At 29.5% G+C, this 17,004-nt stretch overlaps 2 protein-coding genes across 2 annotated transcripts; both read left to right on the top strand.

Moving 5' to 3' along the window:
* Positions 1-470: 470 nt before the first annotated feature.
* LOC149882255 (ATP-dependent DNA helicase PIF1-like) lies at positions 471-2,923 on the top strand. Its single transcript, XM_090065792.1, has 2 exons — positions 471-645; positions 1,059-2,923. The coding sequence occupies exon 2, from the start codon at positions 2,201-2,203 to the stop codon at positions 2,495-2,497; it is 297 nt and encodes a 98-aa protein (XP_089921918.1). The 5' UTR covers positions 471-645; positions 1,059-2,200; the 3' UTR covers positions 2,498-2,923.
* A 12,597-nt stretch (positions 2,924-15,520) lies between these two features.
* LOC149882256 (zinc finger MYM-type protein 1-like) lies at positions 15,521-16,936 on the top strand. Its single transcript, XM_090065921.1, has one exon. It carries the CDS (start codon positions 15,521-15,523, stop codon positions 16,934-16,936), a length of 1,416 nt encoding a protein of 471 aa, XP_089922047.1.
* Positions 16,937-17,004: the final 68 nt, after the last annotated feature.

Genomic DNA, 17,004 nt, shown 5'->3' on the forward strand with positions numbered 1-17,004 from the left:
GTTGAGCCGTGGAATCGCTATCTATATTAAACCAGAAAAAATTCCTTATAGTAAAAACCAGGCTGGCAATGTTTTGCGGTTAAAAACAATATCAACCGTAAAGTTAGTGAATTCAAGATGGCGAATATTAGCGATTTGTCGTATAATTTTGTACTTTCAACTTCAGATTAGAGCACTTTCCGTTGATTTTGAGACCCATGTTTTTATACGATTCTTAATCAGCATAAAATTCTCTATCAGAATCAATCATAAAATTAGGGGGGGGGGGGGGGAGAAAGTGGAGTAGCGCCGGATTTAAAGTAGAAAGGATTTTAATTTTTTAAATCGTTTAGATTTTGTTTGTTTTAATTTTTCTTTTAGCAGTTTTATTTTTATTATTTTATTTTTTAGAAAGAAAATAGGGGTATGGATGTTATTTAAAGTTATACTAATGCTATTTCCATAAAAGGGTTATTAATACTTTGAAATTTCTGTGATGCTATTAACTATTTTTGTTCTTTTTTAGAAAATTTAGAAAAATAAATTAAACTTTTGTGCCGACACTGACATGGCATGTCACATGTTATTGTATGTAAAGGTTAAATTTTGTTAAGAGGATTACAGTTCTTATGAAGAAAAAGTACAGTTCTTATGAAAAAAAAGAAGGTAAAAAGTATTGTTTGTAAATATATATTTTGTATCTTTTTAAATTTTCTCGCATCATTTTTAAAGTTTTTCTTTGCACACGTTTATTGTTTGCATATATGCTTTTTTGATATGTATGTGTATGTGGTAATAAGTGCTTTATAGTTGTTTTATCAATGTGTTTTTAAAATAATGTAAAGTTGTACAATAATGTAAAGTGTTTTTATTGTTTGTGTATGTGTTAATATGTATTATGTAATTGTTTTAAAAATGTGTTTAAATATGTATAAGGTATATATTTAACCTTATATACATACTTAAACGCATTTATTGTGTTTATAGTTGGTACATATGTTTATATTATATTGTTTCCGTGTTTTCAAAGTGCTGTGACTTGGTAAACGTCTACCTGAAAATCAATTTTTGTATTTTAGAGAAGAAGCAGAACAAATGGCTCTAGATCGTGCAGCTCAACGTGATACGCACCTAACAGCATGGTTTAAGTTAAATACTGAAAATGAAAGAGCACATTGCTATTCTTATGTAGACATTCCTTATCACTTTATATTTGATGATAAACATTGTAAATGGAAGGTTAGACAAAGGGGTGGTAATAAGGTGATAGTAAGAATGAAGTGCGTACTGTTAATGGTATTGTCCTTGAAACGTTTCGTGAAGCATGTGTTTTGAAAGAATTGTTGACACTGAATGGCAGAATACTCTTTCTGAGGCGGTTTTAACACTTACGCCAAAGCAAATTAGACAGTTGTTTTCAATTATTTTGACCTTTTGTGAATCTGATAATCCTTTACATCTCTGGAATACATGCAAAGCTTTTATGATGGAAGATTTCATTCACCTCTCAATCCCACTTCTAATAGCTGAACAAGCTACTCTTCATCAAATTGAAAAGATTATTAATCAAAGTGGTAAAATGCTGACTGATTACAATCTGCCTGTTAATGATGAGTTTATTGGCTTAAATCTAGAAAATTTTGATGAAAACGTTCAACAACTGAAATAGTAGAATTGTGTATAAACACAACCAACTGAAATGGTAGAATTTTGTGTAAAATGTTCTTTGCATTAGCAATAGGTGCAGAAGTTTGCATTAACTGAAAATATGAGAGTATAAGATGGGGAAGGTGAATTTTCCCAATGGCTACTAAAACTTGGGAATGGAACAATACCTGTCAAAGAGGAGGATCCTTTTAAAGGATGCATTAAAATACCAAATCAGTGCATTATTAGAGAAAATGAATCAGTTGTTGAAAAGAATTTTGGAGATGCTGATCAAAATGATTATTCTAAACGTGTGATTTTAACACCAATTAATGTTGATTCATTATCAATGAAGAAGTGCTTGAATGTCTGCCAGGTGAGGTCAAAATTTATTTAATTGCTGATCAAATTGATACTGATGACCTTAATCAAAGAAATAATTTTCCTGTTGAGTTTTTGAACATCTTAACTCCTTCATGTATGCTACATCATTGTTTAAAATTGAAAATTGGTTGTGTAATTTTGCTAACTTAGAAATTTAGATCTCAAAGCTGGGTTATGTAATGGTACTCAAATGAAAGTTAGTGCTCTTGAAAATAATTACATTTATGCAGAGGTTTTGACAGGTGTTTCTGGTGGTAAATGGGTTTTTGTTCCTCGAATTCAGTTGGCTCCATCAGATTCTAATTTACCTTTTGTTCTGAAACGTCGTCAGTTTCCTGTCAGATTGGCTTATTCAATGACAATTAACAAAAGTCAAGGTCAAACATTTGATAGAGTTGGGGTATATCTCAAAAAACCGTGTTTCTCTCATGGTCAACTATATGTTGCATGTTCAAGAACTAGAGCATTTAATAGTTTGTTTTTTTAAAATTGATAAACATCTTATTCAAGATATGGTAGGTGAAAAGTGTTACACAAATGTTATATTTTTTTTTATTACTTTAATATTTTTTTCATAGTATTTGATAAATATACCTGTCATTTAATATGTTTATATGTGTTATATGAAACCATATTTGTTTATAGCTGTATATATGTTTAAATTATGTTGTTTCCATGTTTTCAAAGTGGTGTGAGTTGGCATTATATTGAGCAAGATTGATAACCTTGCCAGCCAAGCGGTGTACTTATAGCAGAGGTGTGACTTGGCAGCATTTAGTGTCAGGCGGTTTTACTGCTTTAGAGCTAGGTTGTGTTGTCTAGCCTTTTTTTAATTATTCTGGAAACACAATGTCTGTTAATGTTTAGCGTAATGTGTATGGGAGAGTTTGCAACCTTGATCTTTAAATCTAGGGTGTTTTCATGTCCTAAATTTGAAGTAATTGAATAACTAATATTGAATATAAAAACAAATATACTTTTATGTATTTATATGTTTAGTAAAAAGATAAATATATAGTTAAGTTTAAATTGGTTTTCTACTTTTGCCTTTCATATTTTAGTTTGGTTTGTTATTTTCGCTGGATTTTAGGATCAAGGGTGTAAATATTCTACTGTTATGTGTTATTGTTGTGATGTTTTGTGTTGATAGACTGATTGGCTTACCTTCACGTTGGTGTCTATTGTTAAAAATGAGTAATAGGTAGTTTCATTATTGGAACTTACTGCTTTTATTTATTTACTAAAAGCCAACATTATGCTAAAAATGCAGTTTATATCTTAATTTGATTTTTTTTTTTTTAATTTATTTTAGTATTGTTAATCCTTTGCACTTCCAAACAGATTTTATAGTTACATTTTCGATAAATGTTTTATTAACTGCCATGTCAAAATAGGTTACTATAAATAGGTAAATCGATTTTTAGTTTTTATGTGGTTTTTTTTTTTTTTCTTTAAGATTTACGATTGACGCATTTATACGATTTATAAAAAGAAAACCTGATTACCTTTTATTGTAAATTTTTGTCAGTTAAAATGATATAAGTAGATGCAATTAGTTCAATTTTTTTTTAATTTTCTCTATTTTATGCCTAAAAATATCTGTTGTACGTAACTTAGGGGATCTTTTTAAACGGGGGGTGAATATTGTAGTTTTGCGCATTTGTCAAATATCGAGTTACTTAAATCTTATTAGGTGTTTAACTAATTAATTAGCTTAATTTTGAGGAAAGAAAAATTCTTATATATGATAAATTCTTAAATCATTGTTTCACATTTTATTATTCTGGTAAAAGGTTTTCATCAAAAACTTGATTACTCTTAAAAATAGCTCTATTCTCCTGACCACCATTAAGGCAAAAACGGGGAAGGGAGGTCCTTTATTAGTGTCAAAATATTTAAGAGAATTAAATTTCGTGTAACAAAAGGAATTTTTAGTAAATGGTAGCAAATTACCGTTTATTAAAAACTGTTGAAACAAAGAGGCCATATATGGAAATGGTCAGATTAGTGCCATAAATAGTAATGGTCAAATGTTCAAATATTTTTAATTTATTTTGTTGTGTACATTAAACGTTTTAAAGACAATTTCCTTTTTCAAAGAAACATGTATCAAGGGGATACCAAAAAATTAATAATTCATGTATAATTAACGTTCGCTTTATATTACTCTTATTAATTAAAGTTCATGTTATAAAAAATATAACAAAAATTTAGCTTTTTTCGTCAATTTAAAGCATGATTAAGTGTTTTTTTTTTCTGTCAGTAACTAAAAACGTATTGTTTTGAACTTTGTAATGTCGAGGAAAATGGTTCTGCCTTACACTGATGTGACCTATGTCAGTTTAAAATTTCTCAAATGATGTTAAATAATTGGTAAATTATTTTACCTCCGCATACTTTTTGTTTTAATTTTACAGATGGTTTAATTTTTTAAATTTGAAGGCGTTTTTTTAAAAGGGTATTAGTAATGGTTTCGCAACTTTAAATTGTGGAAAACAGCCATCATAAATTAACAGACCGACCATAACCCGTATTACGGGTTGCTTATTGCTATTTTGATAAAAATGATTAAAAAATTTTTTAAATTAGTAGTTAAACTTGAGAATTAATATAAATAAAATTTGGCCTTGTTTGAAAACTAATTAATTTTCTTATTAAAATTAATTTTAAATTCATATCATATCTTGTAATGTTTTTATCGCTATTATTTGAGCTGAACTTACACCATTCTGATTCTTACCAGCTCATTTTCTTAAGCATATTGTCATGATCCAAATGGACAATTTTGAACCTCCTAAAGATCAATTGGCTCCTGCAGCTCAAAGTCTGACGACAATGAAAAAAAAATTTCATCTTTTTCGCACATTGGTAAAATTATTGCGCAATTTCGAACAGGGGAAAATGATTAATGTGCAATTTGACAATCCAAAAAAGTGTTAAATGATTTTTTTGGATTGTCCAATTGCATCTCTATGCCTTGGGTTTCGGAAAAACTTTGAAAAAATGTAAAATTTTAGTTATTTTTACTACATTAATTTTTGTTTAAATTAGAACTAACTTTTTAAAAATATATTAGTTATTTTCGGTTCCGGTTCCTGCTCCTGTTCCGGTTTGGATTTATTTTCGGTTCCGGTTCTGGTTAGGAATATTTAGAATCTATTACCGGTTTGGTTCCGGTTCCCGCAAAATTTCTTTTCCGGTCGATCACTACTTTAGATGCATAAAAAGCTGCTTTAAAACTTACTAAGGAGCTGTTAAGCCTAACCGAAATCCTGCATGAATTCATACATTTGTTTTTAGTATTTTAGAGAATTAATTATACAATGTAAGCTGGGGATCGCATAAATCGGACAATTCAGAAAACCAACACCACTAATGAGGCAGTATCTACTATTTAATCTGAAAGAAATGATTCTTTACCTCTCCAAAAGTCTTTGTTTCATATTTTCAATTTGTGGCCACCAATTATATATAGCTGCAGGTATGAAATTGATTAATCTTGATTAATTGTAGACGACATCAGAGCAACGTTAAATCAACGTCGCGCTTCAATGTCAATCCAACGTAGTTATTATAATGTTGGACCAACGTCGAAATGCTTTACTAAAGTTTTTTTGCTAAATTGTGGGTTGAACCATAAGTATTTCTGCTATTATTATTGCAACTATTATCATATCTATTATATCTTACCTTGTAACTATGTCCTGTTTTTTTGTAACACTTTATCCTAATATGTAGCTGCTTCATAGAATACTTACTCATTAGATGATAATCTTGATAGCCTAAGTTCCACTCATATTGATATTTGTTTTATAATGCTCGGGGTTTGATTTGAATTTTATGTACGTAAATCATTTGGTGACCTGGCTTGTTGTTGGTTTGTTAAGTGAAGTTGTTTAATTTGAATGTAATTTCAAGGTTGTTAACGATTTTTATATTGCATTCGGTGGAATATTTTTATATTCCACCGATTCATAAACTTCTGCCCAATCATATTCCTAAGCTTCTGCGCCATCAAATGCGCCCATTGTTACATCGAATAGACAGCATCCTTTTTTCATTCATGTCTCATTTCTGTAAAATAGGAGCGATTTTCTAAAATGATATACTTGACTCTCGATATCTAGAACTTTTGTGTACCTCGGATTTATTTGCCGGAGCTTTTCGTGAATTCTTTTTTTGTTAAAAAAAAATTGAATGTTATGTAACATTAAGTTTTTTTGAAATTCAAATATTCAAAAAGTATTCCTTTGAAATATCAATTGTTTCTATAAAATGCAAAAACTTGCTATTCGTTAAGATTTGTTGAAGTCTTAAAGCTCATTACCGTCAAAAAATTAACGTTACGTGACGCGCGTCTGTGTATTATGGCAGTCAACAAAAGCGAACCCTTGCCGAAAATTTCGAAAATGTTTATCCTTAAAACAATTTATTGTTTGAAGGATAGAAATTTTCGGTAATCAATTTAAGCAAATAAAGTTCAGCTGAGGAATCGGAGGAAGTTGGATTAGATCGCTTGAAATTCTCTCTTCAAGCTCTCGGGATGAAATGTGGCGGAACTCTTCAAGATCGCCCAGAGACTAATTGAAAATAGGAAACAAAGACGTTCGCTTTTATAGCCTAAATATTAGATGAACTTAATAAATCTTATCCAACAGTGCAAAATTGAAATACCTAGTTTAAGGGCTTTGTTATTTGCAGTTTTTTTTCACAAAATCTTTATTAATCTCTTTGGGTTTAGAACCACACACATTATAAAATGATTTTGTGTCGTTCAATAATTTAATTGTCAGTTAAAACCCTTTTTACCGCTAAAAAGGGTTTTAACTGACTAACATGTGTTTGAAGATCAGTTTCTTCTTCTTTACACTACTCTGATATCGAAATTTAAACTTTTTTTATTTTATGAACAAACCGTTTTGTTCTACTTATAAACCTCTTCACCTGCGTCAAAAAATGCAGGTGAAGAGGTTTGCAAGAAGAACAGAACTCTTCGTAAAATAAGAAAGGGTTTTTTAATTATTAATTAAAAAAAACTTTGATAGTTCTTAGTTTTATTTAAACCTCTTTGTATTCATCGTGGTTTGATTCAAATCTACTTTTTTTACAAATTTTTTTTCAATAGTGTTTTAACTCTATTGTTTAACTGTTCTTGATTCATAGCTAACCAACCTCCACTATAGATAATATTTCACAATAACTCTTTGATTGGTCGAGATTTGGTAGCAATTGCCGGATAAAATTTCTGTCCAGATGGTTTTTTTGTTCGTGAGCTACTTAAAGACGTAACTAAAACTGCTGTGGTGTAATTCAAAAGCTCGTTATTATCGCCGGCAAGTAAGTGTTGGCATCACTGATCTATATAATAACTGGATAGCGCATCTCCTAAGAAAATAGCGTAATTTTTAAAGCCAAAATATTTTCGCCAGCGCCATATTGGGAGGACCCACGGAGAAAAATTATTTAGTTAAAATATTGAAAGGTGAACAAGCTATTTTTTTATTTTGATGGTTTAACTTTATATTTTTTTATATTTAACATAGATTGAATGTAAGGAAAGTTATTATTATTTTTTTTTCAAATAATGATAATTATTTTTTAGTAAAATAATTACAATATTCATTATATAAATGTCTGGAGAAAATTCCAAAAAGCGAGGGACACAGTGTGTTGCATTTGGTTGCAGTAAAAGAAAACATAGCGACAGTAAAAGAAGTGATAGCGATGGAATCTCTGATGATGAATCATCTTTAAAACGAAAGTTTCCTAGAACATTTCATAGGTGACTTTCTTAATTACTTTTAAAAATAAAAATATTTTAAAATTTATTGACCTCTGTTAGTTTGCTTGCAATGTGAAGAAATGGATTTAAATAATATCAGTTGTGCAAAAAGTATAACAAACTTAATAAAATATCAAATGTTATTTTTCCTACTAATTTTATTCAGATTTCCTTCAAACACTGAAAAAAGAAAAGAATGGACCATCAAAATACACCGTCAAGAATGGAGTCCAAGTAGTAGCAGTTTGATATGTTCTGATCATTTTTTAGAAAAATTATATATACATATATATATATATATTTTTCTTTCAATATTAGAAAATGAAAGAGAGAAAAGTTCCTGTTAATAGATCAACTTTTGAAAATTCTGTAAAAAGTGATTTTGAAACTAGTGTTATACCTATCTGCATGAAAGTTGGCTCCCCAAAAAAAATATTTAATTGCAGTTTAACTCCAGAAAAAAAAAAACAGATCGTAGAAACAAGATAATTGTGTCTTTGAAAAAGAAGGTAAAAGCAGAACAGCAAAAATCTCGAAGAATGAAAAAAAAGATAACATCTCTTAAATCAGTTGTAAAAATATTAAGTAATAAACAAAAAATATCATCAAATTGTGAAGAAATGCTACTAAAAACATTTTCAGAAGTTCCGCAAGCTCTAACCAGAAGAATGATTATGCATAAAAATTATGGTAAAGGATTTAAGTATTCAAAAGAAATTAAATCCTTTGCACTTACCCTGCAGTTTTATTCAAGTAAAGCTTATGATTATGTGCGAAAAACATTTAATTTTAATTTACCACACCAAGCACAAATTAGGAAATGGTATGGAAAAGTTTCAGCAGAACCAGGTTTTACAAAGCCAGCTTTTGCAGCACTTAAATACAAGGTTATAGAAGCTGAAAAGTTAGGATCTAAAGTCATTTGCTCACTTATGTTAGATGAAATGGCTATTAAAAAACACATATCATGGGATGGAAAAGCATTTAAGGGGTATGTTGATCTTGGGAATGGCATACAAGATGATTCATCCCCGGTTGCAAAAGATGCCCTAGTTCTCATGGCTATTAGTATAAACAGCTCATGGAAAGTTCCATGCGGATATTTTTTTATAGATGGGTTAAATGGTGCTGAACGAGCAAACATTGTAAATTTATGTATCAAACGATTGACAGATGTTGGTGTTGAAGTCATATCACTAACATGTGATGGACCCTCATGTCACATTTCCATGTTATCAAACCTTGGTGTTTCAATTGATGTTTTAAAAATGAACACTTCTTTCACTCATCCTCTCAACTCTGATAAAAAAGTTCATACTCTACTCTATATTTGTCACATGCTAAAGCTAATTCAGAATTGCTTCGCAGATAGTGATGTTTTGTTTGATAGCGAAAACAATGCAATATCATGGAAATATATAGTTTATCTTCAAAAACTGCAAGAAAATGAAGGATTACGTCTTGGAAATAAATTAAGATTAGCACCTATTAATTGGAGGCAACAAAAAATAGTTCAGGTGTAGCTAATGCAATAGAGTTCTGTTGCAAAGACCTTAAATTAATGCAGTTTCAAGGAAGTGATGCAACAGTTAAATTTATTAGAATATTTGATAGATTGTTTGACATTTTAAACTCAAGAAATCCTTTTGCTAAAGGTTATAAATCCGCACTAAAAATGAGTAATAAGCATATATGGGATAAATTTCTTAATGAAGCATATGATTATATTTCAAACTTAAAAGAAAAAATTTCATTCATACGTTTAGATATTTTATAACCTTGTTGAAATTCCTGAAGCACCTTTAAAATATCTTCTAACATATAAGTTAAGTCAAGACCATCTGGAATTGTTTTTTGGTTCAATACGAGGATCAGGAGGATTTAACAATAACCCAACAGCTCAACAATTCACAGCAGCATATAAACGACTTTTACTTCGGAGCCATATTGAAGGAGGATCAGGGAATTGTGAAAAATTACAAGCAGAAAATATTTTAAATGTTTTAGATGATTCAGTTATGATAAATAACAGCAGTTTGGATATTACAACAGTAAACATAATCAGAAAATACGACTTATCTGAAAGAACATCTAAGACTACTGATCATGATTATTCTTTTATTACTAATATTTCATTGCTAACTGAGTATAAAAAAGCAGCTGTTTCTTATATATCTGGCTTCGTTGTTAAAATGGCAAAAAAGCAAATATTTTGTATGTTATGTTGTGATGCACTTGGTTCTAAAAAACATGCTCCAGAATCCAATTTTCTTAAAGTAAAGGACAGTGGTGGTCTTATGAAACCAACAAGAGATGTTATTACTGTTTGTGAAGAAACTGAAAAAAAAATTACAGGAATGCTAGCAACAATACCTGGAAAACTGCCACAGTCCAAAAATATCCCAGAAGCTATATCTATTTCAGTTTTAGAAAGTTTAGGATCTGTTATATTTAGAGACTTGCATGAACATATGTTTGATACTGGTATTAATGAAAACCATGTTTTTAAATTAATCAAAATAATTTCTCAATGTTATTGCAAAGTCAGACTTTATGATCTGGGAAAACAAGCCACTGAGAAAATGTCATCGAAAAATATTAGAAAAACATTAAGTAAATTGGTATTATTTAATCATCAATAACTACAGCTTTTACAAACACAAAACTATTTTATATTGTAAATAGTAACGTAATAATTGAAAAGATTATTTACTTACTTTTAGGAGCATTATATTTTCAACTTGTACTTATAATCATAATTTTTAAATATCAACATAAGAATCTAGATAAATTATCTAAAGAATACGATCATTCGTTAGACATTTTACAACAGATTTTTACTAATTTGTTGATATTGCATTTTTTGCTTCTAATTTCTAGGTACTTTCAATCCTTTTCTTTTTTTCTTCTTTCTTTTGGTTTCTTTTCTTAATATTTCAAACGCATCATAACAAATCGTGGGTCCTCACAATATGGCCGCCAAAATATTTTTTCGGCTTCAATTTCGATATTAGAGATGCGCTATCCAGTTATAATATAGATCAGTGGTTGGCATAGATAAAAAGAGCAACTATTTCAGTTTTTTGCGCAATCTTAACACATCGATGGCTCCGCGCAAAATCGGACTATCTGCAATCTCCGCGGAAAACAACTTTGGCATATCTGCAATCTCCGCCAAAAACAAAATTGGTATATCTGCAATCTCCGCGTAAAACAAAATTGGACTATCTGCATTTTTGCCAGATACATCTTTGGACTATCTGCGTTTTTCGGGTGCATAAATTTTTGGTGGTGTTTCTTTAAATATTTGAAGTTTTTTATAAAATTCTACAATTTTTTAAATAATAGCGATTATTTAAACATTTATTAATAGCGATTATTTAAACACAAAACCTTGATCATAACTTGATTAAGTTTGTGAGTAATCAAGTAGTTTTAGTTAAGATAAATATGTTAAAAATAACTTATGTTATTGTTAATAATAATATAGCATATGTAACAAAACATTGTTATGTTACATACTAATTGCTAAATTCATCATACATACTTTGTCAATTTTATTTAGCCTTGTTGTTGTGACTAATAAGTTTAGATCAAATTAAATTCTTGTTATGTTATGTTGCAATGTTGCTAAGTGGTCTTTATACACAAGATCTGCATATAAATATATACAGGATGCCTGCGAAATCAGGGAAATGCCAGGGAATTCGGATATCTTCAAAAAAATCAGGGGATTATCAGAGAAATTAGGTTAAATTTTAAAAAAATCAGGAAAGATGAGTCTTTATCAAACTTATATAACTTAAATAAGTTGTATATAGTTCACGTAATCTAAAAGTTTATTTGGCAGATAGTTTTATGAACTTCTCTTGATATATTTAATGTGGGTTGTATTATTGTTTATATTTTTGCAGTTGAAGAGCATTTTTCTAAACGAGAAATAGGTAAATATCAGGGAAAAGCTAGGGAAATCCAACTTATAATATTGGCAGACACCCTGTGTATATATATATATATATATATATATATATATATATATATATATATATATATATATATATATATATATATATATATATATATAAACTTTGTTAGTGTATCCTATAAATAGAGTGCTCAATGGTCTTAAAGAGCAGAGCAGTAATAAATTAGTAAAAACACTTATCTAATTTTTTCTTCCACAACTTGTTTCACCATCAATAAGTAATCAGGAAGGTTAACAAATTAATCATTAGTTAACATGTTATATATTAACCTTATATATTTATAAACTTATCTTTCACCATCACTAGGTTCATCAGACTTCCTGATGAACCTACTGATGGTAAAACAAGCTGTCAAAGAAAAAATTAGATAAGTATTTTTGCTAATTTATATATATATATATATATATATACATACATATATACATACATATATATATATATATATATATATATATATATATATATATATATATATATATATATATATACACACACACACATATCACAATAATTTTGTGTATATATAAATATATGTATGTATATATATATACTATACGTGTATATATAAATAAATGTATGTATATATATAAATATATGTATATATATACATACATATATTTATATATACACATATATATACACACACGCATTTATAAATATATATATATATATATATATATATATATATATATATATATATATATATATATATATATATATATATATATATATATATATATATATATTGTAACCTAGATCGTAACTAACAAAATTATTGTTATTAACCTATTTTTGTTCATTAAGCAATCAAACTATGTGGAGTTTTCTTTGTTGTCTACTTAAAACCATTCTTTTTTGGAGATGCCACTTAATTGAACACAAACTAGTTAAAAACTTATGCATGAGTATTAAACATTATGGTTTCCAACTTTTCTTAAACTTGGTTTATTAATAATTAGGATCAAAATCAAACTGAACCTCTAAGGTTCAGTTGGATTTGAGCTCTAAACCATTAAACATTGGTTTAATCAGATGTCACCTCAACTGTAGTGATGATCAAACAATTTTGGTCCAATTATATTTGATAATTTTTTTATATCCAAGACTTTGGGATGTAATGATATATAAAAAAGGGTTGTAATTTTTTTACTATGATAGTAATAACTATGATACAATCAAAAATAGCTGTATTTTTTCTATAAAAGAATAATTACAAAATAACAAAAAACTGCTGTTTTAAATAAACATATCCTTAACTTGCACATTGATCTGAATATCAGGCTTTTATTACTTTTACAGTATACCCAATATAATAAATTATCACATTTGTAATAGACAATATTAATTACTTGAATTTAAATTATAGTCACATTTAGGTAACTTTTAACTTTAGAAATTATAATTTAACATACAAACACAACTTATCTAAAAACATCTATAATTTTGTAGTCCTAACATATTTTTAAGATCTAACATATTTTGTTTGACGATAGCAATTATACACTTGAATTAATTAATTTTGTAAGCTAAACAAACCAACTTGTTATTTTCACATTTAACCAAAACATGACTGACTGCTATATGCTATATAGTATACCTATATAGTATAGATAACACAGTAACACAACTTTTTTTTTTTCTGTTGAAAATAGACAAACTTGAAAAATACCAAACAATGTTTCGAATAAGCCTCGTAAAACTGTAAAACGTTTTCTTAATCCAGCAGCATTTTAATTTCAAATTAAATTTGAATACATAAAATTGGTTTTGCGATCAGCTACACTTTGATCAATTCATGATGTGTATACGCTTACTAAGTTCAGACTTGAGATTAAAGTAGATGCAGACTGTTCTTATTTTAGCCGCTAAAATGATGTTCTAAAAATATTGTAAATTTTTCATTTGCATTAACATACCATATGTCATATAACTATTTAAAATAATTACTTCTAAACAAAATCAAATGTGGCAAGTGAAACTTTGTGTTAAAACTTAAACAGATTTATATCTCAGGAATAGATGGAAAATAATGCAATTACTGTCTTCTTATTAACAACTTATTTCATGAGATCTGCCATTTGTAATGAAATCACATTTTGACAAGGCGCATAATTTCATGCAATAAAAACTTTGAACGCCCGGAGAATGCAGATAGTTCAAAAATAAAGCTGGCGGAAAATGCAGATAGTCCAATTTTGTTTTACGCGGAGATTGCAGATATGCCAATTTTGTTTTTGGCGGAGATTGCAGATAGTCCGATTTTGCGCGGAGCCATCGACATAGTAAAAATGTTCAAAAGGCTTTCAAATTTGTTTGTGAAAATTATTACGGTCTGGAGGAAAAACAAGAAGCCCGCATGACAGAATTTATAAAATCCAGTGTAAATACAAGTCAAAATACACACATAAAATTAAACTTTTTTTTTTTTGCATGTATGCATGTGTACGTGTATGTATGAATATAGGCATCAACATGTTCGAGTGTGTGTGCGTGTATGCATATACATACATACATACATACATACATACATACATACATACATACATACATACATACATACATACATACATACATACATACATACATACATACATACATACATACATACATACATACATACATACATACATACATACATACATACATACATACATACATACATACAGGCCCTATCAGAGCGAGGGCCACACGGGCCATTTGGCCTAGGCCTCGACCTAAATTTTTTCGGAAATTTAATATATTTTTATTAAATTGTGATAACATGAGCAATTACATAAAATTTTAATCAATGTTGAGACAATATTTTAATATACTTAATTAGTTAATTATTAATACACATAATTATTATTTTAATTAAATTATTTGTGTTGTATTAAGTTTGTTCTGATATTTATTTTAATTCAGTCATTAATAATTGTTGTTTGCAGCAAGATAGAAAATTTTTAAAACTAATGTCATTGCTAAATTTAAACATGAAGAGAAAATTTGAAAGTGGTGCATCCAAAAGGCGAAAAAGACAAAAACTGAAGAAGAAACAAAGAGCCTAAAGTCAATAACATCATTTCTAAGACCACTGGAAAATCAAGCCAACCCAACACACGGTAAATCAGATATTGAAATATCCGGAACTACATCTTCTGAAAAATCAATGTTACAACAAAACAAAAATCCCCAGATAGATACAAATGTGCAAGACATCTCAAATACAACTTGTGTCTCTGAATCTGGAATTACAGATTTAGAAAGCTTGGAATCAAATTGTGAAATTTCATTGATTCACCAAAGCAACAGTCAGCAGAGGGAAACAAATTTGCAAGCCATCTCAAATGATAATTGCATCTCTGATTCTGAAATTTCATATTCAGAAAGTTTGGACCAAAAATGTGAATCAGATTGTTCTAATATATCAAAATTGATTGTGTCTGACATTGGCACTGTTGACAAACGAAATATTACTCAAATGCAAGAAAGTTTCCAAACAAACTTTTTAATTCCAAACAATATTCCACGAGATTCTTATAATCACGCCTTTCCTACTCGTCTGAGATCAAAAATTCTTCCCAATGGTGAGATATGCACAAGAGATTGGCTTTGCTGGAGTGATGTGCAACATTCATTCTATTGTGCACCCTGCTTTCTTTTGAACAAAAGTGATTCCAAGGTATCCACCTTTTCAGAACAGTTAGGTTGGAATATCACCAGGGGTTAGAGAAAGTTGAAAGACCAAATACCAGCACATGAAATGTCTGTATTACACAAACAAAACTATGTCAAATGGAAATCAGCCAGTAGAGCAGCCATCAGAAAAAGTTCTATTGATAATTTACTAATAACAGAATTGTCAACTGAAACCAGTAATTGGACAAAACTTCTTGAGCGCCTTTTGAATGTCATTCTTTTTCTTTCTGAACGTGGGCTTGCTTTATTTGGTTCCAGTCAACACATTTATGACCCTAACTATGGAAACTTTCTCGGAATAATTGAGCTCCTCAGCAAATATGATCCAATTTTATCAGAGCATGTGAAAAAGGTCCATGAATCTCAACTGAACAAAAAGCGCTTACAAGTTCATTATCTGTCCACCCGGATTCAAAATGAATTTATTGAACTCTGTGGATCTTTTGTTCAAACCAAAATTATTGAAGAGATTCAAAACACCAAATATTTTTCAATTGTTGTTGATGCAACACCAGACTGCTCTCACAAGGAGCAAACAACTTTCATTATCCGTTATATAAAAATTGATGGATCTAAATTTTCCATTGAAGAACGGTTTCTCTATTTTGACGATTACTCAAAAAAAACTGGAAAAGAAATTGCAGCAAGGATTCTTCACGTTCTAACTTTGTTGAACATAGATTTTAAACTGTGTACTGGTCAGGCATACGACAATGGTCCAAACATGGCTGGAAAATACAAAGGTGTGCAAGCAGTTTTGCTAGAAGAAAACCCAAACTGTATGTTTGCCAGCTGTGGAAATCACACTTTGAACCTTGTTGGTGTTGACTGTGCTGAATCATGCAAAGAAGCAATTCTTTACTTTGGAATTGTGCAGCAAATGTACAATTTCGTCAGCAGTAGTCCACAAAGGTGGGAAATTCTCAAGCAACATGTACATGCTTCACTACATGGTATTTCCAAGACCCGATGGTCAGCAAGGATTGAAGCAGTAAAACCAGTTGCTCGTCACTTGAATTCACTGAGAACAGCTTTAAAAGAGCTGCAATCTCTCAATCTCACAGTATCAGCTCAGTCAGAACTTCAGTCCATTCAAAAGTATTTGTCAAAATTTGAATGCATTGTAATGTCATCTTTATGGATGAAGCTCCTCACAATGATTCACCAAACCAATCTTATAATTGAGGCCAGAAATGCAACTCTAGATGTTGAAATGGAAAACATTAAAAATCTCATGGACAGCATTCAACAGATTCGTGAAAAATGGGATGCTGTTCTGAATGAGTCAAAATTAATTGCAATGAATATTGACATTTCACCAGAATATTCTACCACTCAAAAGTTGAAAACACAATTTGATTCAGAACAGCACTATAAAATCAATGTATTTTATGTAATAATCGGCTCTATAAATGTCGATTTGAGTCACAACAACAAATTTGTAGTATTTTTGGATTTCTTTGGCACTTCAACAAGATGAGCAATGAAGAACTACTCAGTGCCACAACAAACTTTCAAAAAAAGTACCACAAGGAAATACTGTCTGAT

Source organism: Hydra viridissima, unplaced genomic scaffold (genome assembly GCF_058129835.1).
Source record: "Hydra viridissima isolate aposymbiotic clone 2 unplaced genomic scaffold, HvirCarnegie_v1 scaffold_11, whole genome shotgun sequence".
Lineage (NCBI taxonomy): Eukaryota > Metazoa > Cnidaria > Hydrozoa > Anthoathecata > Hydridae > Hydra > Hydra viridissima.